The sequence below is a fragment of the Micropterus dolomieu genome, linkage group LG18 (assembly GCF_021292245.1).
Source record: "Micropterus dolomieu isolate WLL.071019.BEF.003 ecotype Adirondacks linkage group LG18, ASM2129224v1, whole genome shotgun sequence".
Lineage (NCBI taxonomy): Eukaryota > Metazoa > Chordata > Actinopteri > Centrarchiformes > Centrarchidae > Micropterus > Micropterus dolomieu.
In genome coordinates this window covers 14,484,842-14,511,855 of record NC_060167.1, presented here as the reverse complement: position 1 = coordinate 14,511,855, position 27,014 = coordinate 14,484,842, and the positions used below count along the sequence as shown (strand labels likewise).

General features: G+C 40.2%; 1 protein-coding gene across 5 annotated transcripts in view; it reads left to right on the top strand.

The window, feature by feature from the left end:
- The window catches only part of tox2 (TOX high mobility group box family member 2), a 118,366-nt gene that overhangs the window by 41,913 nt on the left and 49,439 nt on the right, over window positions 1–27,014 (top strand). For all 5 annotated transcript variants that reach the window (XM_046076482.1, XM_046076485.1, XM_046076483.1 and 2 more), the window contains exon 2: window positions 13,584–13,676. In XM_046076482.1, coding sequence (XP_045932438.1) covers window positions 13,635–13,676 — 42 coding nt within the window. In that variant the 5' untranslated portion in view covers window positions 13,584–13,634. The remainder of the gene's footprint in view (window positions 1–13,583; window positions 13,677–27,014) is intronic.

The window sequence follows — 27,014 nt, the reverse complement described above, 5'->3', positions numbered from 1 at the left end:
TCTTAGTGAAATGCAAATTGAACAGCATAACTGTCCCCTAAATGTTTAACATTGTAAAGGGACAGAAGTCTTGCTAATGGTAGCATAACGCTATGTTGAAAAAGGGGGAAAGAATCATTTTATTAACATTCTTAGGTCATATAGTCGTATGACATTCTCCAGTGTACACAGGCCCTAAAATGTTAGTCAGCAGCTGGGTCAGAAAGTGCTTTCTCTAATAGAATGTGAAAAATGGGAAGAAAGTGCAGATTATGTGCCAGTTTTTGTGGTACTAAATCCAATTTTGACATGTTTTATATAGGTAAAAATAAGCAGATAAAATCACCTTTTTAAATTCTTAAAACAAAAACCATCTCTACTATACACGTATTGTAATTTATATCCTGAAACACCAAACTGCTTATGGTTTTCTAGATGAGCCATAATGCACTACAGTCGGTCAACCTGACAGCAAAGCACAGAGTGGACCTGATTGTTTCTGGCAGCACTCAGAAAGCTCTCAAATTAACAGCTAGTGAAAGCTGATGTTAGGAAACCTGTGAACACCGAAAAAGGCCAACCAGAATGACGGGTGACCTCGCGGCGGCTCCGGCATCGGCAGGTACATTTGAATATGAACAGCCCTGACTGAAAGGTTATGACCCATAAAGAGGGGGAACGATTTGAGCAAAGCGCACGGCGGGGAGAAATGTCAGAATGAGAATGGCAGGAAATAGGTTAGTGACAAGGAAAAAGCTGCCCCTGGTATTCTACAGCCCTGATGAGTAAAAATAGGGCATTGGGCAAGAAGGCAGGAAACCAGCAGAGCGAGGCCTCTAGTAGGAATTTCTTCTGTGGAGGAGAGATAAGGGACTTAACTCCCTCCTGTCTGGGCCAGCCGACTTTAACATGTGACATGTGATCACTGATCACTTATGTAGAGATGGACAGTGGAAGAGGAGATTGAAGAATTTAATAAATGATTGTGTGTGTGTGTGTGTGTGTGTGTGTGTGTGCGTGTGCGTGTGTATAGTGCGAGTCTGTGTGCTTTCTGATGATTTGTCAGTTATTGAGCATCGACAGGACTTCTTAATTAGGTCAAGACTTGTGATGGAAACCAAAGATCACACACACACACACACACGCACACACGCACACACGCACACACAAACACATGTTGAGGTAATGGCTAAGGACTGGAAAGTACCGTGTGTGAGAGACTGAGGTTCCTCAGGTTAAAGAGTGGAAGTCAGACAATAAACAGTGGCCTTATCAGACTCTGGGCAGAGCTTCCAACCTGATAGCCCAACATATCACACTGACTATTAGAAACAAATATGACCTCTAAACCACTTGCATCGGTTTGCCTAAGTTTGAGTCAAGTATGTCTCTGTGATAAGATTTTAAGGCACTGTGCTTCTTCATTTTCATTTTACCACACCACACTGATCATGCTACATTATTTGATTTGACCATAGTCAGATGACTTTACTGAGACAAGATTTATCAGGACTTTTTACTAATCATTATTAATTTTTAAGAAAGATGGGATGTCAGATACATGCACCAGAAGAGGCGAGATGAGATGATTATCATACTGTTGATTACAGTAATTTGTACATGGTGTGGAAGTTCAACTGATAGGGCGTTCACTGACAACTACACATTTGACAGGCTGCCCACTTCTTATAAACCGTGGGTGGTTCAGGAGTTCCCGATGTTGATTTCGTGCTGGGACAAAGTCAGAACTTGCCAAACATCTACTTTAAGAGACTAAAAATAGCACAACATTTACAAAACCGCTTAACATTTACACCAACAATAGAGGCTACTGACATTCAATAATTGTTTTCAAGTATTTTATTCCTGTTGTGGAAGTAAAACCAATCTTAACCCTGGATCCTAAGGACACGCTTTTCATCCTTTATTTCCTAATGAGGAGTGCTTGTTGAATTTCTGTCAGTAGGGAAATGAAAAGGCATATAAATCTGAGCCGATTCTAAATGATCAATGTTTCTCGCCCAACTAGCTGGAGTGTTGGACTGCTGCCAGATGCTACCCTAGCTTGACAGACTCTTGGTTGAGGTGTTGATTGAGTTGCATTCTGAATATAAGCTACTGTGAAATAAAAGAATAACCTCTGGACACTGAAAAACATCATTTCTGCCACTTTTGCTACTCCTTTTCTCAAAAACGTTAAATGACCCTAAAAAGAAAGCAGCTGGAGATTGAGAATAATACAAAAGTAGGAACGTAAAGATCAGCGTAGTTTTGTAACACAGGATATTCTGACAGAATAGTAGCTGTATAGGAAATATGCTCTGTGATAATTAGAGTTGAAAGACAGAAGTGCCTGCATTGACAAGAGGTACAGTGTTACATAAGTGTCCTTATGTGTCCTTGTTGTGTCCAGTCACTGTCATATTGAGGACACAGCCTTCCCTGAAGCAATATAGCTGTATAAGACAATAACCTGAATACCTGTCAAATTTCTCTTTTTCTTCTCTCTCTGTTTCTTAACCTCACTCTATCTGTGTGATCCCATTTCATCCTCATATTCTCACTGCCCCCCCCCCCCCCCCCCCCCCCCCCCCCCCCCCCCCCCCCCCCCCCCCCCCCCCCCCCCCCCCCCCCCCCCCCCCCCCCACTCTCTCCTCATGCACCCCTCCTTACCCACACCCCCTCATGGTCACTCTCTTAAGTGATTGCTACATTTCATCTCACGTTAAATCGGCCGGCAGCCCGGTGAGCTATCATTATGCAAATGATGGGCAATTCAATTTCAGTTGGTCGGAGGGGGAATTTCTAATTAGGGTGAGGCACAGCACTCAAGATGGAGAGAAAGATGTAAAGGCAGAGAGAGAGATGAAGGTGTTATAAATGGATAGAAGAGGTAAAGAGAGGAGAAGATGAGGGCTGGAGAGAAAGAGGGCTGGAAGAGGAGAAGTATCCATCCACAACACCTGCATTACAATTATACTCTTCCGTTGGCTGCAAGCCTCCTGCTTCCTGCTGTTCCCATTGTTTTCTTCCCCTTATCTAGTTAATTTTAATGAAGCACTGGCTTCTGAGCTTTCCTAGAAAAGGATCCATATAAAAGATTTCTCATGCTGGCCAGATATATGATGTTTTCACTGTGGAAACCTCCGAAAAACACTGTAAACTCAAAATTCATGAGAGACGGACACATACAAACTGTGTGATCACATTGATTCTAAACTTTTCATGATACTGTGGTGAGTAAAGTTCTCAAATTAGCGAAATGACAGGGGGGAAAGGACCGATACTTATTGTAAACTATAAATATCTACCTTTGACTCATGTCATTACAATCGTCTCATAACTTGTGTCAAGTCAGACAGTGTTAAGGGGGGTTTCATACTTTGAATCTGAATCTGAATAATAGTCTTCTGCAATTAGTCAACATCAAGTTTCAAGTCAAAGCAAGTCAAGTCACGTGTAAATAGTCAGTTGAATAAAACATTTGAACTAGGGCTGCAGCTGACGATTGTTTATTATTATTGATCAAAGTGCTGATTATTTCTTGATAGACTATTGTTGTGTCTATAAGATGTCAGAAAATAGTGAAAAACACCCATCACAATTTTTACATGGAGCCCAATGTGATGTAATGTTTTGTTCCATCTGAGGGGAAAAAAAGGTGAATTTACGGTGACGTAAAACCGAGAAAAGCAAATTCTCATACTAATGAAACCAATTTTTGACAGAAAAACGATTAATCAATAATCAAAATAGATTTGGTAAATTTTCTTTTGACTCACAAATTGGTTATTCAGCTATTTGTTTCAACTAAAATTTGAAATATAATAAATAATAAAATAGATTTTCCTTTTTTCAAAGCTGTCTGACATAGCTCAGACAATTCAATTTATAGCCCTCATAATTAAATATTTAAGGAGTGTATGCAAGTCTTTCTGTCGGTCTGTTTTTAAGTATTTCTTATTGTTCTTACATTTAATGTAATTAAGTCTACAGTTCTGGTATGGGCATCTGGGCAAAGTGAACTTAAAATTAAATGAATGAAAGAATTTGGTCACGACAGGATGCTACAAAACATGGGGGTTTTCTTTAACTACACATTGAAATCAGTTTGTATTCAGATGCCTCATTAACAAGCTCTGCCAAATGAGAGTAAATAATGAGATCTTAAATAAATTAACTACACTATGTAGACTAAATTTTATAGGTACATATAGGCTTAGTGTGTACACAGGTTAGGCATTATATGCAATAGACTTGTATGTTTCTCTGAGCGTGAAAGACTTCTGTATATAACACTGATTTGTATCCATGCACGTGTTTAGCAAACCCTATTCAATTAAATGGATATTGGGTATTAAATTTTTATCTAGATTGGTAATGTCATTTTCTTCAGTCTTTACTGCCTACAGTCCATCCATCTCCTTAGAGCACCTTTTTAGCGTAATTGATAAGAGTAGCTTTGGTATCAAGAGACTTCACATGATGAATATAATTTTTATATTTGCAGAATCTGCAGTTTTGTGACTTACATTTTCACAAATGATTTTTCATGATGTCGAGCTGCCGTCAAACTGGACCGCTACTGTGCAGCACGTTTATTTTGATGGAGCATCTCTTTTTTTCTTCCTATCCCTTTAATGAAGCACTGGGCTTGTCTGTGTTTTTTTCATTCTTCCAGCAGCCCAGAGGAACAACATGTTTCCTGCAGGGAAAAGAAAAGAAAGCCTTGGTCAAACTGCTTCATCTTGATTAAGTGAATGTGCTGAAATTACCTGCATATGAAGGTTGTTTGTGTCTGTGTGTGTTAGCGCTTAGTTAACAGTCATTTAGGATTTGATTAATGCATTGGTTCATTTTAGTCTCTGTATCACACACTGTCCACTCTGTCTTTCTGTGTCCGTATGTGTGTTTGTGGGAGTCTGTACACATATTCGTGTGGGTGTTTTGACTGTTTTGCACATCCACACATATCTGAACATGTGTAGGTGTGTGAATGTGTTGGGTATCCACCATACATTCATACAGAGGCGCATGTGCACATACACACATGCACGCACACACACACACACACAGAGAACAGAGGATTCAGCTGAGATCAGCAGCTCACCCTAGGCTGTCAAATATTCTGTCAGCACAGCCCAAGAATCACAATTGGACTCTTTGGGAGGCATTAATTCAAAGCACCGTAACAATGCTCTCTGAAACCAAATCAACTGCCTGTAGTCAGCATATCAACTCTCAGCTAACTCTCTCCCTCTATCTCTCCATCTCTGCCTCTCTTCTTGCCTCCTCTATTGCTCTCACTCTTCCTACTCTGTCTTTGCTGCCTTGTCTTTTCCTATCCTCACTGCCGCTCTCTCTCTCTCCCTCCGATGTGTGATTGAACTTCTAAATAGGCTGCTAAAGCTGACTTACTGTACTAGATGCCCTAACATAGACAGTGACTTCCTCTGCAGCACACATCTCATAAATGTAATGCTTTTATTTCAGTAAATACATCCAAACATTAACAAAGCATTCAAAATGCTTTGCGGTGAAATTTAAATTTAATGACGTGAAGGGGCTTTTTTTCCGTACTGATTTGGATTCCAACATTTAAATGAACATGGTCATGTTCATTTTATATTCCTCATAAGAGTACAAAGTAATGCAAATAAGAGATTACACTGTCATTACAATCCAAAATGTAACATGCATTGAACATTTTGGCACCTTTTAGGGATGCAAATACGTGTTTCCATAATTGATTGAGCTGTAATTTATTCGTCAGATTAATCTTTAGTCTATAAAATGTCATAAAATAGTGGAAAATCCCAATCATGATTTCCTAGAACCCATGTTGATATCTTCAGGTTGCAGTTTTTATCCAACCAACAGTCCAAAATCCAATAACACTCTATTCACAACAAGTTAAAATAAAGAAATACAGCAGATCTTCACATTTGACAAGCTGGAAAAAGCTGAAAAAAAGACTTGATGATTGATTATTATTATTTGTCAACTATGATGTCAGCACTGCTCCTTTTCCTGTCTCACTCTCAGTATTACTGTGTTGCTAAAAACCCTTACAGCGCAGCACAGATGGTGGTATATTTGCTAAGTTCTCTTGAAGGAAACATGAGAACATTTATATCACAGTGACAGAATTTCTCATGAAATCAGATGCAAACTGACATTTGTGAGGATCTGCTCTCCACAGCAATCCCAATTTGTTAAGGAATTATCCTCCTCAGCTTCTGCCTGTATTAAAATAATCTAGCCTTTACTTCTGTTGGTGAAAAAAAAGAAAAGAGAAAATCCCCTGTTTTTGTATTAGCTAAATCTTCTCCCAACCATCTGTTTCTTGCCTGTAACACACTAGTCGTGGCCAGCGTACAGCCGAGGTGCTGGCTCTGCTTGTCAGTTGTTGGTTGTAAGTTGTATTGTTGTAACACCATGTTGTTTTGCCTTTAGGAAACTGCCTCATAAAAAAAGATGAGGGGTTCTGAAAAAAACCCAACAACAGATATGAAACAGAAATGAAAATGAAAAGTTTCTTTTCTCTCCTCTGTATCAGAGAGAGCAAGGGCAATGACTGCACTTTATTAATGTGCTCCATCTCTCTCGCTTTTGTGTCAAACGTAATACAAAAGGCAGGCATGTTTGTGTGTGAGGGAGAAAGTGACAGAAACGAAAGCTATCAAATTTTTATCGCCAGTACTTATTCCAGTACATGTTATCCTTGGTAAGAGGTTTAGTGTTATAGATGTCTTTTTTAAAATTGCCTGTGATGTAAATAAGAGACATAATTCATCACCACTCAGCTTCAGTGTAGATGAAGCCTGATTACTCGGCTTTCATTTGAACAGAACCACTTTAGTTTTTAATTTTGCACTTTGATGGATGCTACAACAAACTGTATTGCCATTGACAGGGGCAAAAATCTTTAATTGCATCTATAACGGTCTTTCCATTTTTCCATGTGGAGAGTTCAAAAAAGCTGCCTTTAATCCACTCAATCATCCCCTCAGCCGACTGTACTTAGTGTCTAAGCTTTGGTACAATTTTAGATGGTGCTGCTGAATTTCCTATCTACCTACCTAAAAACATGCAGCCAAGCTCTACATTGTTGTTCCAGTGTTCCATACAGAATCTGTGACAGCCCTCTGTAGCTGCAGGTAGACACAAAGTCAAGTTAGAAAGAACACGACAGAGACAGGGAAGAGAAAGGACGAGTGGCACAGTGTCATAAAAGTTTGAGAAATGAGCACACGGTCGGAAAACCAAACTGTGTTGCAGATGCACAACCTCCACTTTCACTATTAATTGTATTTCTTTAAATAGCAAAACATTTTCAGCTTCCCATGAAAAGGTTTTGTAACAGTCAGGTTTCGACAAATGCAACGCCTGTGGTTAATGCCAAGGTTAGGGTTAAGGAAAAAAAAACCCACAACATTGATAAGGTTTAAATTAGGTTTTCTATCACCTATAGTAGAAAACATCATGGGATGAGTTGGGTTAGAAAATGTCACATTCAAAGGCACGTGACCTCCTCATCCTCACTTACCACTGTATGTTGTCAGTGTTAAACAACATGAGCACGTTGAAATGCCAGGAGACTGAGGTGAGAGTAAATAGAAAAGGAATAGAAGAACCATATAGAGAGATCGATGAATGTTGTCAGAGGTTCAGCTTAAGAATCTTCAGCTGATGTATTGTGCTCGCGTGTAAATTACGATCTGTGTTGACTGGTGGAACAAGAAAAATGATCGGAGAAATATAAACACAAGATGAGGCAGCAAGAGGAAGGGTGGAGGCACAGGGAGGGATGAAGAGAAGCCACAAGACAACAGAAGAGAAGAAGAAGAGACGATAGGAGACACACAGGCAAAGTTGTGTTTGAATTATTGAATTATAATGAATTAATTTGAATTAAAGTGATTATTATGTAATCAGCTGTTCCCACCTAGAAGCACAAGCATAAGCATGTACGTACATACAAGCTCACTTGAGTTTACACCAGGGATGGATGGAGAGTCACTGTAAAAGCTGCAGTCAGCTATAAATAGCTGCGGCTCAAACGCTGGTGTTGACTGGATATTCCCAGTGGTGTGATCAGTAGTTTGAGTGTCAGTAGTGGCCCGAGGCAGGTAGCCCCTGGGTTCATGTCCTGGTTATGGTCGAGCTGCTTAGGCCGCACTTGACACCTCTTTCTCACACACACACACACACACACACACACACACACACACCAGCACACAGGCATGCATGGACGCATGAACACAAACACACACGCTTTGTTTCAACAGTACATTTAACCATGTGAATACAACCTTAAAAGAATCATGCACAATCAAGTACGTCATCAAATATGCTGATGCTGCAAATGTACAAGAAAAAAATCTGATATTTTCTGAGATTAAAGTGATAAATTTATGAGAGTCATTAATAATACAAGACAAGAGTCAGCGCATGAGATCATAAGAGAAGAGGTGGACCTTGCAGACAATTAGGCATATGAGGGACTGCAACAAAGCCTCATGAAAGATTGTGTCACATCGTAGTCTTTATATATTTAGTAGTATTTATAAATGTCTGCCGTTCAATTATTTGGTCTTTGAACAGAAAGAAGCATTGCATAATACTGGCTGGTGAAAGTAGCTTATATGTGATGTCTTGTTCTGAATACCTTCTTTTTATTGAGTAGCCCTTAATAACACAAGCACATCTGAACATCCTCATACATTTGTGACTTTAATCTCAGAGAATATTAAATTTTATTTCTTGTAAATTTGTGAAATTTTTCTCAGAATATTATCTATATCCCTGCTCCATAATTTAATTATTTTATTTATTTATTTTTTTTACCTACAATGGCCTTAATACACCATCGTAAATAACAGTCTTCAGTCTGCAATGGAAGATTAGAGAGAGACAATAGAGTCTAAACACAGTCCTATACCTGAACCTTGAGCCATATAATAATGCATGTTCATATCTCATAGTTTCTGGTAAACTGGTATAATTTAAATCTGCCCTTCCCTTTGAAAGAATCACCACTGACATGTGAGTGTGTTGAAGGTCTATGGGGCTAGATGGTATCAGATCTGATACTGTGGATAAATTGACAAAAGATGTCACAAAATCCTTCCCAAGTCCCTGCAAAATAAAGTTGTTTTCATAAAGTTAAGAAACCTTATGTGTCATTTCAAAATCCTAGTGGGACTGAAGTACATACTATACACCCTTCCAAACTGAGCTGGAAATTCAGCTTAAATGTCAACCTGAAGCTAAAAAGTATGTATGTAAAAAGCCTGTGAATGTAAAGCACAGTGAAACATCTGAATCATGTGTCGTAAAATACAATTATATCACATTCAGTGTAAAATCTATGACAGAAAATGATTCATCACAATGCAATATGCAAACCAAATTTGCACACTGTAGTCAGTTTTGTCTCAGACTAAAGTCTCTAAAAACCACTGAAAACGTGATTCATACTCTGTTGTTGACTGTCAGACCACCACAGCTAGAAATCTGACTGATATTATGCAATATGTTTACACAACAGAATTGACAGGATAATGTATTTTACCAGTTGAAATTTCAGGAACAACAGCATCTAAGGGAACAGAATTAAACAATGCAGGGGCTGGATGGCTATTTGGAACGAGGTTAATGTTTTGTATTATTGATTGATCATATTACTAATGTCAGTGTTCATGCAGTGCTGAGTGCATACTGTACATAGAGTACGGAACACTGTCTCCGTAATGTATGTCATACAGTATGTGTGTAGTACATGCATGATTGTGTGTGTGCATGCATACATTACTGTATACCATAGATGAGTGATAGGGTTTCCACATAAGCCGGTCTATGCCTTGCATTCCTCTCATCGGTGGAGTCTGATGTGTGCAGGCCTTTTAAGCTAATCTGGGAAGAATGTTGGCTGCAGACACACATGTGTTCCATTAAGACCAGATCTGCGTAAATAATATAACATGCAACAGCTAACGTTTCAGGTAACTATACCCTCACAGCTGTGCCTTTTGGCTTTACAGTGCCCCACCACCCGCACCAATAAAAGGGCAAAGCCAACGCTGATATCTAATGAGTAGATGTATCGTAGTGCCTTCTGTGCTTTAGGCTGCTGATATGGAGCAAAATTAAGATGATAGAGCCTAACAGATAATGGATTTTACAGGATATTGAGATTTCTTCAAAATCCGATGACAAAATATCAGCTGATATTCTTTTTTCTTCTCCTTTGATGTTTTTATATTGACATAAAAATCACAAAGAAACATTATGTGATAAGGATATGTCTGAGTGAAGAGATTTTACAGTTGGATGATCATATTTACTGTTATATCAAAGATGACAGTAACAGTAAATATATGATAAATAATAATCTTGGTCAATAATATCAGCCAATGTATCATGTGGCCTCGATAAAATCACGTGGTGGCGTGACATTTCAATCAAACTTAGCGAATATACTTTTTCAACACAATACAAAACTGTTGTGTGAGTCAGTATAATCAGTACCAACAAGTTTGTCACATGGCAGGTGTCGTGCGAGAAAGCATATCACAGCCTTGTGTCCCTCCCCCCCATTGTTAATGGTTCTACAGCCAGACGACCATCATTGGCTCTGTGTTTATTGTTTGCCTGTTCAGCTTGTACTGATTGGCTTGACTCTACTGTGCGACAGGACAATGTTTGCTTTTGCTGTCTGCCTGGGGAAGTCCCTCTTGTCCTCAAACAGGGCCCAGCCACAGTAACTGATACAAAGTTCAGAGGATGCCAGTCTCTTCCTGGTGTGGTGCAGCATCTTCCTGTGGCTGCACACCAAAGTTAGTTAGAAACTGTAAGAGATTTATTTATTTATTTATTTATTCGTGTATTTATTAATTTACTGTTACTGTTGTCAGAGAAGCTTACGGTAGCGGGAGGAAACAAGTGAACCAGAGTGTAGGTGTAGGGGATAAAAAAATAAAACAAAAAAAGTGTGGTAATGGAGTCGAGCAGAGCTGGTAAACGGCTGGTAGCATCTGGTTTAGTAGAAACCCAAAGCCAGCCAGAAAGTGAAAGAGAGGTGACAAGGGTGAAGTGAGGACTAGAAAACAAAAGAAAGGTGTCAGAGAACAAGTGTAGAGAACAATGCTTCTTGCACTTGCAAACTGTTGTGAGCCAGCAAGGAAATGTGAGGAGTTTGGCTGTTGCTGTTCTGGGTGCCAGCACTCCTAATGAGTCTGTCAGGGCCAGTTAGTGCAGCCAGGACTGCTTGTGTCCCCTCCAGGCCGCAGACAGCTGTTATTAGCCCCGTAATGGCATGCCACAGGGCCAGATTAGCCTGGCACACTGGAGAAATATCAAACATTCACTTACTGGGGCTCCTTCGCTGGCTAAAGCAGCTATTCTGCGAGGCATTCATTTATCCGAGATACTGGCAAGCTACCTAACAAGCCATGAAAGAAAGAAGTCTCCATTGAGAGGTGCAGTTAGTTTACAGTAGCAAAGTAGAAAGAAAAAGAAATGTCTGACTAGAGGACACAACATACTGGGTCAGGTTGCTGATTATGACCAAAATCGCATGGTGTCATGTCAGACAAAAAAAAGAATCTCTCTCAGACCTACTGTGTATCGCTATAGAAAGTAATTTCATCGTCACAAATTCTGACTATAGGAAAACAATACATCCATGTTACCAAAAAAAACCACACTGCAAATTCAGAAGGGTTGCTTTTGTGGGTTTTGGTTGTTGGTTGTTTGGACGGTGCACCACCGTGGAAAGTTGAAAATGAGAGTTCTCTTTAATAATGCTGTGTCATCATTACGCAAACCATATCGACAAGATGGCCACTGCTGTCTACTCATCTGTTTTCACCTTTCATAATGAGCACAGGAAATCAAAACCTTACACAGCAAGTACTCTCACTCTGCCTCAGGGGATAGCCTGCACTGTATAGTGTTTGTGATTACGCCATTTGATTTCTTGTTTCATGCACGGTATGTTGCATAAGCTTTTGCATACATTGCTTCTGGGCTTCACTGCATGTTAATCACTATGCATTTAGGCCCATAAACACAGTCTGCAAAGGTGCATTTATGGCGCTTCCATTGTAAAAGCTGAGGCCTGCTATGCTCATGTGTGCACGTGACTGACTAGAAGTGAAAGGCAGGGCCAGTTTTGGGTGCTTCGGGGATGTTTTCTCACTCAGTTGTTAAATATAGTCAAACACGGCATTTCTCACTGCATAGCAATCTGAGGCCCTGCCCTTAAATATATTTGCGTCTGTGTGATTACATGCGTTTCTAGGTGTTTTTGTGTGCATGTGATTTTTTTTTTGTTCGGGTGTGTATGTTGACGAGGTGACACCATGAATGCTAAAAAGAACAAGGGGAAAGACAGAGTGAAGCAAGTAAAAGACACATTTTGAGAGAGAGCGGTTATGTGATATTTGTTCTAGATACCTGCCCTGTGTTTTTTCTCCCTCAATAATCTACATCACATCCTCATTAGCAGACTGTATGTATGAAGTGTGGCCAAGCCATTAAGCAATATACATGGCAGGCAGCAAACATAATCATTGCCTATTTTAAATTCATGTTTTATCCTCTTATTTGTGAGAAACCAGTTTCCACATCACCAGTTGCAGCTTATATTTTAGCAGCACACAGCGTACAGAAGCTAAAATGGACTCTCCAACACCAGAAAGAAAGAGATGTACCTCATTTGATCAAAGACAAAGACACACACAATAGGTTTTCCCTGTCAAATCAGATGACAGAAACGACATGCAAACTGTTGACCAGATGTTACAGAACAAAAATGTAGATGTAAGGAATCACAGAGGTGCAGTGAGTTGCGTATTGTTGAGAGTGAAGTGAGAAGAGTGATAAAGACAAGGAGTGAAATAGAGTAAGTGAGATTTGAAGTGAATCCTGGGATGTACCCCCGCTGTGGCTGTAGGCCACGGTGTGAACCCCACTGAGCTGCACCGTCTTTCCCTGGCAGGGACCACATGTTGCGAATCATTAGCTTCCCAACTACTGAGGGCTTTGCCACCACTCCTTCAGGTTGTGTTATACAGCTAAAACCCACATGGGGAAGTACAGGGAGGTGTCGGAGGCTTACAACCCACTACACTCTAATTATCAGCTATGTAATGTATAGAAAGATGGAGTCAGTAGAGTACAGTGGAGCAGAGCACAGGAACCCTGGCTACCAAACACAACAGCTTAGTTCCATTAGTGCCGCTACTGAGCCAACCTTATCCAGTTATTATGTGTGGTACTTCACCATGAGGTGATGTAATTTAACATGGCAGCCAGTGTGCAGGGTCTCAGACATGGTGGAGATGTATGAAACACTCACAAAGTGAGGACCACGAGAAGAACTACAGTATGAATGATCCCTGCACTTTGGATGTGAAAATAAAACTTAAGTAAGTTTGAAAACTAAATAAGTTTGAAACAAATTAGATTCACTTTTTTTATTGGGACTTTTGTGTGAGTGTTTGAAGTGTTTCATCCATGTTAAGTTTCACACTGAATTCTCTGTAAAAGGAAGAAAATATACTTAAACTTTCTCTCTCTCTCTCCTCCTCCTCCAGAGCAGATACGGTGCTGCAGATCGAGGTGTGAGGCTCTACAGTTCCTTGCCCATGCGCCCAAACCCTGACGGCAAGAGACTGCCCTCTACTGGGGTAAGACTCATCTCTCCCAGGCTTCTGTCCCGCCTCATCCGTCGGTCTCATCCACACCTACATGCGTACATTTAACCCCTTATCCATACAGTAAGAGGCCTTCCACCACATGCACAGCAGGACTGTCCAAACGCAGGATAGAAGTTCAGAAGCAGTGTTGAAATTCGCAGTTTATCATTGCTCAAATATTTCGTTTTTCTAAAGTATGTGCCCCATGGATGCACATTAGCTGGAAGTTCTTGATCCAGTGTCCAAAAGCTTCTGCATAAAAACAACTGTTAAAGACCACAACTAATAGCTGGACTCAAATAATGGCCAGGAAACAATACAACCCAAAGTTCAACATCGTTAAACTCACTCTGATAGACCTGCTCAGTCTCCAATCCTTAAACCATCATTGGCCACTGCAAGGCTCCCAATAAAGCACACACCTGACTTAGTGGTTTGTGTGGTATCTGCCTGGTAGCTTCTCACAGCAGCTGATAGGCTACCCAACCGTCTCCCACTGTATTTGTGTTCACACAGAACAATGGCACGCAATGGTTTCTGGATATAATGCTTCTGCTTCTGACCTGTTTTAGGTTTTTAATAGGAAGGAAGGACAAAGATGATAAAGTGCAGAAAATTTTTTTTGCCTTTAATTCTACTTCTTTTGTTGCAAAGAATCTGTATTGGGACATCAAAGTCACATTTTTCAACAATTTTATTATATAATTGTTCATGAGGATGTTTGGAAAAAAGAAAAAAAGATTATATTAATTGAAGTTTAGTGATGCAGCACTTGCAGTAGTTTGACTTTGACAAAGTGCTGGGACAGTAAGTCTACTTTGTTTGTGACACCTTTCTTTAATTTTTTTAGTAAAAAAATAAATCTTTTAGTATTGTAAAAATCATAATTAGAATCTAGCTTGTCTTGCCTTTATGCATTTATGTAACAAAGGAGAGAAAATGAAAGAACAATAGAGCGAAAAAGAGAGAATTTAATTTCATATGTCTCCCTTTTTCATGTTTCACTCCATGCAAGTGCTTTTTGAATTATCTCCTCTCTGCTCCAGGGCTCAATGAGAGGAAGAGTGGGTGAGCGAGGGAGAGACAGAGAGGGAGTGAGTGAGAGAGAGACAGAGACAGACAAAGCGAAAGCTGTGTAATATTGTTGGTGCGCACCTTTTTTAATTACAACAGAGATTGTATTGATGTCTCAGGCCACATGTCCTCAATCATTTATCAAGGGGGAGAGTGCTAACAAAGCATTTCTAAGAAACCCATCCTCTCCCAGGGCCTGGAATCATATGTTATCTAAAGTGAATATTGTTAATGCTGTTCTGTGGAGAGACCCACTTACAAATCATGAGAATGAGTTCCTTGTCAGTTAATGTGTGAGGTAGTAAAGATATATATCCACTGTCATCTGATCCTCTGTTGCACAAATTAAACTCTGCATCTAAATCTCTATGCAGACGTTGTTTATAGAATGAAGAAGGCCATGTTGTAACGTTATGGATAAACATTAATGTAAGGGAAGGACATTTCTAAAAGGCCTACTTGTTTTGTTCAGCACCAATTGAAAGATCACATCTCTCGCACAGATTAGAATTCATTCCCCCCCAAAAAACCACAATACAAATGGAGACAATATGTGCTTTTTTCACTCATTCTATGGTTTTCTGTCATTTCCTTTTGTCTGTTATTATCTGGGTGTAGTGTCAGTACAGTAGCAGACTGTAGCTACAGGCTGCATGGAGAGGAGGAGAATATAAACCACTTAACATGCATGAGGAAACCAGACGTTTTTCCATTGCACTTATCAGGTGCTGTGGCGAGAGCAAGTGTCAAGGTGCAGTAGGTCCCCCCCCCCCCCCCCCCCCCCCCCCCCCCCCCCCCCCCCCCCACACACACACACCTCGCAGCTCCTCTCCTTCCTCCCCTCTTCCTTCCCCTGCACACCCCTTTTATTTTCCCCTGATCTCTATCTGTCTCCCCCTGCCTCACCCCACCACCACTCACCATCCTCGGTTCAGTTAAAAGTGGGCTTGCTACTTCCGCAGAGACCTCCCCCCAACCATCACTTCTTTTCTCTCTGTCAAGCTAACCTCCAACTCCTGCTCTTCACCTCTATGTTTCCTGTCAAGGTGCACTGCCCACCTCTCCCTCCCCCCAACCACTGACTCTGCCCCCGCAACCTTTTTCTTTTCCTTCTTTCAACATCAATTATGGCTCTAAATGCCTACAGTTCATTTTTTAAAATGCTCAGTGCAGAGGGCGTGACCCCCACTGCTCTGCAGAGATCTCTGCATCCCTGCATGTAAACAAATAGGGGGGGGCTTTTGTTTTATTGGGGGCTTTGAGGGGAATCTCTGCCCTAAAATAGAATGTAACTCTTTAAATCAGTGTTTGTTGGTTTATATGAAATCTTCTTTAAAGTCACAAGTGCACAGTGCATAATGTTCATCAGGCACATGAGTGCAGTGAGTATGAGCGTATACCATAGGGCTAGGCAATGGGATTTTATGAATAGCGAAGACTATTAAGCTCTTACTGACCTAAGTACTTTAAGGAAAAGTTAAGTACAGAGCTGGATCCGGGAGGTAATTAGACTAGCTTAGCATAAAGACTGGAAGCAGGGGAAAACAACTTCCCTGGGTCTATGCAATGTTCAAAAATCCACCAACCAGCACCTCCAACACGATTCTGGAGAAATCCAATGCTATGACAAATACTGCGCTGAGTTGTGGGTTAGCAAACTGTCGCTACAGTTGCTGCTGCAAAGCAAACATGCAGAGTGGACAAGATGGTCCCAGAGCCAGCACAACAACTCCAAACAGCGACACTCACATCTGTCCTTCTACTATAGATATGACAACAGCAGCATGTCTTGGCAAAGTAGAAAGTAGACTGAATATTCGTGGGCAAGTTATTTAAAGTTTCCTGACTCACAAATAATGGCTGGAATAACTGGAATAGTGTTGTGTGGCGTGGTGGGAGCCATTTTGTTTGTTTCCCAATTATAGACCCAGAGCTGTGTACAAACAATGGATATTTTTTCAGCACACACACATACACAGATCAGACTAGCTAGCGGACCCTGAGGAAATATTAGTTAAATTTGACAAAAAGACGTGTATTCGATTAGAGCCGCTTACCCCACTTTTAACATGTTATATCTTGTTTGTTTAATCTGTACACAAGCAGAAATTGGTGGTTATAGAGGGAGAGACTGAGAAGCCACTGCACCCGGGCTGTTGTTCAGCATGGAATAGTTAGGCACATACAGTAAGTCCCTCAAAAACTACTGATTGCCATTTTATACTACTGATGTGTATGGATACATCATGAACTTTAGGGTTGCCATAGGCCAGGCTAGCTGTTGCCCCTATGTCTTTGTGCAAAGCTAAGCTGACTGCCTCCCATACCATTCAGTTTTCTTCAACACATTGCATTGGGTGTATCCTTGGGGTCTAACAAACACTTTGGATGCATTTTCTGCATCATAAAACATTTGCAGGTTTTTTGAACATTTGATACCTACATTCTTTACATCAATGTTTACCTTACCCTCTGCTGCATGTCTTTTGCCCGTGCATGGTGCTTGTGTGCATACGCAAGAACAAATAAAATGAGGACCCACTCATAAAACATTGCTCCATTGATTTATTAATGGTCAAAAATTCCAAATGGTTGCTTTAAGTCTAAAAGTACCATGCATGTCTTCTGTAAGACTTTATGTTTCAATGGTCATTTCATCAAATGGAAAAATATCTTGTGCATCATTTTATACACATTTAGTATCTTTGGAAACTTTAGAATATAATTAGAATCTTTTATAACCTTATGTGGGTTTATAAAGTTTTACACAGCATGACTGACCCACTGGTGGATCAGTGAGGTTTACTGAGTAAACTCATCTTACCAATACTGCATGCATGGTGTCATGTGTTCAAGTTAAAGTTTTATTGTCATCTGTAACGGAACTACAGGAACCTATACAATGAAATTCAATAATAAAATACAATGAATCAAAGTCTCTCAGAGCTGCCAGAGTGGAGGTTTGTTTAAGCTCCGGTTGGATAAGCTGATGCTTATCCAACCGGAGTCGGTGTTTGAGCCACCGTTGTAGTTGTTGTTATTGTTGTTGTTGTTTTAGCTCCACTGGCTTGACAGCGATACATAGGGTGAAGGTTCAGAATCTGCTGTAGTGCACAGATGACAGGATTGTTTCAGGAGTCCTCTCTCTCTCTGTTTCCCTTGGTTTCTGCATGTCTCTCTCTCCCCTGCTGTGTCTCTCTGTGTCTTTCTCTCTTTTTCCAAGCTGATTTGGAGCCTTGCATAGTCAATTATGTAGGGAGTGAGAGATAGGGTGGGGGCTACGGCTTCCATATTTTGGTGTGATATTAATATTGCATGAGCGCAATTCTGTAGCGAATATCTAAGAGACTGCCTATTAAGGCAGCAGCAGGAGAAGAATGTGACAGACACACACACACACACACACACACACACAAACACTGTACATACATACATACACAGACAGCCAGAGAACGGGTGAATCAGTCAGGATCAGGCACAGGTTGTTATAATTAGTGTTTTCCAGATTTATTTTGGTGAGATAATAAGAGTGACTCATTTTCCTGTTTAATATGTCATGTTTGTTTATCTTGACATGGCTCACATCACACCGTACAGTTTGATGTTTGTGAGAACTGAGTGATGTTCCACTGTAATTGTGCTAAGAGTGGAATATTTTAAGTAACCAACTGAATAATAAAAACAAAACAGAGACACAAAACAAATGTCTGCTCTAAAAAAACAAAATTACATTGCCAAGATAATTGTAATATTGCAAAGCAGGAGTGATCTGATGACAGGCTATTTATTTTCCGCTGCAGGGTGGGTATCAATGATGCATACAGTAAGTGTCAACAGTGACAGGCTGAGAAAGTCCCCAGCGATGACTGAAAGGCTCAGTATGGACACTTGATGCTTTTTGAGTGTTAAGTGGCGGTGACACCGGATGGCCTGTGATAGACATCTCATTTCATTGCCACCACAGATTGTCAAACACATCTGATTTAAAGGTGTCATGAACATAACATAGCATATTAATACAGTTTGAATACATAATAACAGTTATAATTTGTTGTAGAGGGAAAATAATCAATGTAGTAATGTTAGGTGACATGGCTGAAATCAATATCAGAATATTAATAAGGATTTTTTATATAATATTGATATACTGTATATCACAATATGGAAAATGTATGTTCAACTACAGATTTATACATTGAACTGTTCTTCACATATACAGTATGCATTACATCAAACTGATTTCTTAACATACCCTATATATAGGACGACTAGTCCTTTTTTGTCCGATCAACTGTCCAAAACCGAAAGATATTCACTTTACTATCATGTGAGAAAGAGGAAAGCAAATCCTCACATTTGAGAAGAGGGGATCAAATTATTTTATACTAATCAAAATAATTTCCAGTACATTTTCTGTCGATCAATTAATGGTCTAATTTTATCAACTCATCACATACACTAGAAGATTGCAGTAGCTTACTTTTGTTTTTGATTACAAGTAAAAAATTGTGTGAAGTGTATAACATGATATTGTCATCATCAGAGACATTTCCATTGAAAGTCAATGTAGCTAAAATATGTGATGATATAATTTCCCACTTGCAGGGTAACTTTCTAACTAAAAGTGGATGAACGCCACGGATTGAGTGCACAATATAATTTAAAAATGCATGGTTGTTCATGGAAAAAAAACTGCTGCAAATGGTTGTTTTTTTCTATACATTCCAACTATATACATAGTCATCCCCCTGTAGTTGCAGGTAGGCTATTGTGAATTTCCTGCCTATCAAACATAATAATCTGTTGAGAGTATTTTTCTCACAGGACTTGGACTCGCAAACATGCTGAAGGGGTTTTCTTTACAGTCTTTTCCCTTTTGCAGTAGCATTGCCAGGCGCTGTCAAATGCCCAGAAAGCCCGGCCTGGAGTTGACATAGCCAGTTAGTCCCGAGCCCAGAAGGATCACGCTGGGCCAGACGTCGAACAAGTGCTTGATGACCTTACAGCACCAGCTGGAGTTTAAAGAAGTCTTTAAAAGGCCGATTCTCCACAGTAATATCATCGCCCATGCCTCAAAGAGTCTGGATCAAGGCCCACTTTCCCTCGCTAAAATGTAACAAATGTGTGAAAAAACATCACAGCCAAAGCCAACACGTTGAGAACAATGGAGAGAGGAACAGGGGAGAGGGAGAGAGAGAGAGATGGGGGGGGGGGGCTAGGAACAGATAGGAGAGGCAGAAAAGAGGGCTGAAAGAAAGAGAGGGAAACTCAACATCTTAACACCGCCCAATCCCCCCTCCCTGCCAGATCAATGTAGTTGGATTTCTCTGAAATTCAAATGGCAAGAGGAAAAAAAACAGATAAAAAAAGAAACCTCTGGTTGTGGAAAGGGGTTGGGGGGTGGTTGCTGAGAAAAAGACCTGCCATCTATGTATTAGTGCTCTGTAAATATTACATGAGCTCCACATTCGCTTGGTTGTTTGGCATTACTTCCACTGGATGGGTATATTATTTTAGAAACCATGCCTTGTTTATGGAGAGGCATGACCTACTTCCAGACACTCTTCTCTCTCTTTCTCCCTCTCTGGTATTTTTTTCTTTCTCTCTCCCCTCTCTCCCTCTTTCCCTCTTTCTCTCCCTCCCTCTCTCTCTCTCTCTCTATCTCTCTCTCTCTTTCTCTCTTTCTCTCTTATTCACTCTCAATCTGTGAAATCTCAACTGGTTGTCCCTGCTGAACAATTACAAGGCAGAGAGACCCAAATGGAGATGTTTGTAGAAAACAACATGTGTATAATTAAGGTTTAATGAGCTCTTGTCAGGGTGGAATGTGCAATTAGATTGGTAATAAAAAAATCTGCCTGAATGCTAGTGGCAGAGGCTGGATGTGGAGTCAGCATGGCAGTGAATGAAAGAACAGTGCATTATTTTGAGCCCTATTGACAGAAGTAGACGTTACTGGATGCTGCATTTAGATTTAAATACATGGTGAGTTCCTAAATACAGAAAGAAGTTTTTTTTCCCCTGGTGGTGCTATATTGTGTTTTCAAATTACTGTACTTGTGCACACCAGGTTTCTTGGGAAAACAGTTCTTAAACAGCTGAAGTTATGCTTAGCTTTTCTGCTACAGAAAGAAGCGAGAGATAATAATTGTGATTTGAATGGAAAAGGTTATAAATGTCATTGTCTGCACAGGTTTTATAAAAATTCCACCAAGACATTCTTAACTAGAAAGCATTCAGAGAGCACATACCTCTTCCAGAGCTGCACATTCCTCTTAATTTGTTATTTTAATATAAAATGTTTAGACATTTTTAAACATAGAACCACAGTGAAAGACAATCATGCTGATTAGGGAATGGCGACCAACTAAATCCTGTCTCGACATAATAAAGCTTTGTACTGGAATCATTTGTTTAAAATTTCAAATGCGCCAGACTCATTACCACTGAAAAATGTCCAAATACGTTTACCATGTTGCTCTAGCAACATCTACAGGTGAAATTAGGGCTGCGACTGACGATTATTGTCATTATCAACCAATCCACAGATTATTTTCTCAGTTTATCAGTTACTCAAGAGGCCAAAATCTTGTCTTCAGTTGTTTAGTTTTGGTCCAAATCCGAAAGATCTTCAGTTTACTCAGTTTATCGTCATGATATACTACACATGACGAAGACAAGCTGCAAAACCTCACATTTAAAAAGCTGGAACCGGCGAATCTTTGGCATATTTGCTTGTAAAATTACTGAAAACCTTAATTAATTATCAAAATAGTTGCAGAATTATAGACTAATTGATAAGCATTTCAGCTCTAAAATGTCATCAAAATGTGCGATTTTACTATGATATGCTTCATAGTATTAGCAATCGTAACCTCTTTACAAATGGCTACATGGTCATGCTAACTACAGCAAAATCAAAAGGCAGCTGATGCTATGCTTTTGACTAAATTTAATAATGGAATTACATCCATATTGGACAATTCTGCACCTCATAATTTATATCCAATTTTCAGTGACAATGTTGGAAGTAGTGTGATGTTGATGTAAAGCTGTAGAGAGAGGTTCGGACTTCGTCTGACTTCTGTACAAGATATTGGAGTTTGTGTCCCATCACAGATCTGACAATAACATTCACCTTTAAGTGTTTTAGTTGCATAATCATAACCATACCTTAATCATAGCTTATTTTCCATGACCGCAATAATCATATTGCGTTTGCCATTTGCAGATATTGCAGAAAAGGCCAGGATTTTAAAAACCTTAGCATTGGACATAAAAAAATGTTGAAGAGTTCTGCAGGATCACCCAATATCAACGTTCCTAAGTGGTGATCAAGTTAGACAGACAGACAAACAGAACTGAAAACGTTACCTCTGCGTTGAATGCAACAAAAGTATATGCAAATCAGAGTATTTATTGGGTATAATCAGCCCTCATTTGCTCTCAAATACTGCCTGGAATTTCTTTCTAACTCTGTACTTTTCTGACCCAGAGATGCACTATTTTACAGAAGGACACTTCTCCTCCAGTGTCTTTTTGAATAAGGCATTTGTGAGGGGAAAAAAAACATGTATCTTGCTGCTGTCTTTTTCCACTCTATACCTTTTTTCTTGACTTGGTGAAATTGCAGCTTGTGGTTCTGGTGGAGAAGATCTACACACACAAAAATCGTCTTTGGCTCTTTCTGAATTACTTGACTGGTCCCTGAAAGAGAGGGCCCTTTGTTTGCTTCCTCCGCGACTGCCCTTGAAAGGCTCCTATTGTGTGGTAAGCACTATGATATAATGCAAGTGGACTTAATAGATTTAATGGAACATGCAGACATGGTTCTCAAGCCCTCATGTGATGAGATGCAGCCTGTTTTTTTAGGATATCAGAACCACATCTTAAAGAAATTAAATGATATGTCAATGTCAATTTGCTCCAGAGGCATGTTAGGCTTTGAATGTATGTTGAATATTCTGGGTTGTTTGGTCCGTGTGGAGACACCATGGTATTTATACAGGATTATGCTTTGGTATCTTGTTTTTGAGTTCTTTTCAGATTTCTGCCTTGCTTGATGATCCATTTCTGTGTTCCACCTGAGTTGTGTTGGAAGTCAAGGTTAGGCAGAGTGGGGGGAGTTGAATGTCAGCGATGTGTTAGCTTTGTTTTCATTGTGTTAACAGGAGCACAATGGCACGATTGTGTGGCCATCTGAAACCCTACACCTACCCAGAGCTTTCGGGGGTCAGAGGTGGGGGAGATGTGTGTGCCTTTAGCCAGACGAACCATGCATTTTGAAAGACCCAGAAACCAAAGAGTAATCCATCCAGCATACCATCAAAACCATTCTGCTTTGCCGGCTCGCTCGCATACCAGATCTGCTCAGTCGGGAGTTCTTGTAAAATACTCTCATTTTCCAAACATAAATTATGCTATTTTCTCTTTTTTTATCTTGTTGCTTTGTAATCTGTCTCATTATTTTAGTGTGCCATTTGAGGAGTGGCCTGCCTCTTGAAGCCCTCAGTGTGATGGACAAGACCATAAAGCCGAGCAATAAACCTGAGATGAATGTTATATCTTAACACTGATAGAGGCAATTAAGTCCATCATAAGCGAGAGAGGGAACACTCTTCTCTGGGGACTCATTCACTTGCATGGTTTAACATGATCCCCAGCTAAATGCCTTATTTTATTTCTCCTCTCAGCTCACAGCTTACAGTTGAGCACAAATTTAGCTGATTTTTTTTCTCTCTCACACAATTTGGTCTTTCTGTCTGATCTGCCCTTTTCTGTCTGTCGTCATGTGTGTCTCTCTCTTTCTGTCTCTCTCTCGCTCACTCTCTCGCTCTCCCTGCTATCTCTCCCTTTTCTCTCTCACCTACCCATTCCGCCGTATTTGTCATGGTAATGTAAAAAATCTCAGCTGCTCCAATTCATTTCGTGCTCTTTCAGTCGAGAAAGAAGGGCAATTTTGTTTTTTCTCACTACTCTCTGTGTGTTGTGGTTAGAAGGTAATGAAGACCATATTTCATCTGCATGGAGTTATGACTGGGCGTGGCTGAGCAGGTCTGTTATGGGAAAATAAATATTATGGAAGGTCTAACTTTGTTATCTTCATCTCGCTAGGATCAATGTGTGTATTATTGGACAGGATACATTACACAAACACGTGGGCACGCATGCACACATTCAGAGCCACGTTGTATACATAGCATGCAAACATGCACACACAGGAACACATAAAGGTGAAATACGCAGCAGCGGAGATATCCGCACGTAAAAATCCATATCTGCTTTACAACACACCATCCCCCCATACTCTCTGTGCTTTGGTTATGTCTGTATGTATGTGCGTGTGCAGTCACGTGTGTGTTTGCTTGCCAGCGAGTCACTGAATGCTCTAATGACCACAGCCCTGACACAGGTATTTTGACTGCTGCCTCTTTCCATCGGCACATTGACTGACATGCGATTAGTTACGCTGGGGTGAAAACTAGGGAGGCACACACTGTAACCATAAAAAGAAACTAGGAGGAGGGTTAAGTCCTTTTTTTTCTCCATCTCTCCTGTCTCATCTTTCTTTAAATCTAAACCATCCCTGGTTCCAGTTACCGGTTGTGTGATTTGGTATTCAGTACATACAGTAAAGCACAGCTGGGCTCACAGCGACCTTACGAGGAAAGCCTCTCGTGTAGATCAATGCGGGTTAGCAGCGCTGTTAAGGTTTGAACAGAATGCAAAATAACCGACGTAGTAGGAATATAGAACTGGTACAAAACTGATCTAAAAATGCCTTTTTTTCGTAAATAGAGATCCACTGCCCAGTTACTGACCGAAGCCAGCAGGCCTAAGTGATCTACATTAAATCCAGTTTATTTGTCAATGTTAACACAAACTTCCCTATTTTTGCTACGTTTTAAATAATTCAGGTCACTAATTTTTTGTGCCACAGCCCTCCGTGGTGCATAATAATGTCCCAATAAGTTCCACATGGTGAGGTTATGAAGATTGTACATTTTGGAAATAGAGAACAATATCTGATCAGCACTCAGTATTGGCAGACAACCAGAGATTAGGTAGTATGTATTGGAAATGAAATAGAAAATTTCTATTGTGGCACTGAACATAATAGACTGGTGAATGCTAAACTAGTATAAGGAGTATAAACTGAGCCTATTACTTTCACAGTCATCAGTAAAAGTAGAAATCAATCCTGAATCCAAATTTTTCTCATGTTTTAAGAAGTTCTATGATAGAAACTTTCTTTAATGGATGGATACAATTGTAAGATGAGTCCTTGTCTGAAGGCTTTGGAAAGCTACATTTCTGATATGCTGTGTTCCAGTCAACAGTTGTTCTGTAACCTCTGCGACTATGGTGCACTTCCTGCATCAAACTGACATTGGTTTGGCTTTACGCAAACACAAAACTATTTATAGCATCTCTCCCACTTTATTTTCTCCCTCTCTATCGCTCTCCCTCTCATGTATTTGCATTTCTGCTATGCAAACAGGAGTCTGGTGTCAAGTGCGTCAGTTGTACAGGCCTCACTTGTCCCTTCTATTTCTCAAGCCTCAATCTATCTCAAAATTTCTCCTCTTCGTTCCCTCACTCGACATGACTCCCCTCTCCTCCATCTCACTGTAGCTTTCCGCCTCTCTCTCACCTTCACCCTCTCCCCCCTCCCCCGCTTCACCCTCTATCCCTCTCTCTCTCTGTCTGTGTTTTCCTTTGCTCAATTGTTTTGCTGTAGATTTGACCGCTATGATTAATGACCTCAAAGCCTCAGGAAAGCAAACAGAGAGAGACACGACAAGCTCGCCCTTCCCTTACAAACCTCCCTTTTTCTCATATGTCAACTGCTCGTATGTTCACACTAAGTACGTTATGACTTCTTGAAAAAGATGTACGTCATACGAGTCAGATTACAGACAAGACAAAGATTTTATATGCACAGAATATTGTCTGATTTCTGCAGACAACAACTGCCGCCTGGCAGACAGGACAGCTTTCCCAGACCGTTGCTGTAAAGCCCCCTCAATTGTTCATTTATTCTAAGGGGATTTTTACTGTAGTTTATTTGGCTTATTCCAAACATTTCAGAGCTTTTGTCATCTTCATCTAAATGAGAATCAAAGCAGGGACCTCAGATGAAAATAAATGACATGCTCAAAGGTCAAATTCAAGTTAGTCAAACATAGAGGTTGGTGTTCAGGTTGATATCAGCTGGGTGGATGCTTGAATATAGACAACGGTTAGATAATGAAGGTGACAGTGTGACTGTATTAACATGAAATAAGCAAACCATTTCAACTTTTTTTTTGTCAGAATCAACCATTTGTAACGTGGAACTACTACTGAAAGGTACATTATGATAAAATTCACCTGGTTAGATAACATCCATCCATCCATCCATCGTCAACCGCTTATCCTGCGTACAGGGTTGCATTGGGCTGGAGCCAATCCCAGCTGACATTGGGTGAAAGGCGGGGTACACCCCGGACAGGTCTCCAGTCCATTGCAGGGTCAGATCACAATTCATAGTTATTAAGAACAGAATAAAATGTTTCAGGGCACAAGCAATTTGAATTCCATGTCTGTGCTTTAAAGGAACAGTTCAACACTTGGGGAAATGCGTTTATTCTCTTTCTTGCCAAGAGTTAGATGAGAACATCGATACCACTTTCATGTTTTTGTGTTAAAAATGAAGCAAGAGCCAGCAGCCAGTTCGCTTAGCTTAGCATGAAGACTAGAAGCATGGCGAAACAGCTAGGAAACCAGGAAGTCACTGCACCTAGCTTCACATTTAAAGTACAGACATCAATCTTCTCATTTAACGCTCAGCAAGAAAGTGAATAAGTGTGTTTACCAAAATGTTGTCCTATTCACTTTAAAACACTCCACATCGGAGTCAGACTATTAAACTGAAATTGGCACAGAGTAAGTGCAAATATAGGGTCATGCAGAGATTTGTTAGCCACAGTCCCCTCCTGTATCTTTACTGTAGCATGACTACAGTACACTTAGCCAGTTGCTAACCATTAACTAACCTTTCCCCTAGATTTAGATATTTTTTTGTTATTCTAACAACTCTGCCCTCAGTGACTCCTTCACATTGTGCTGCAGGAGCACTACCGCAGACTTTTTGCTCCTTGACATTCTGTATAATTGTTTTCTACTTACCCTGTTTTGCTCATTGAGATCTTGGTTTGCAGGTGTGGAAAAAAACTCCAGACACCATCACATCTAGCACGATGTGATTAGGAC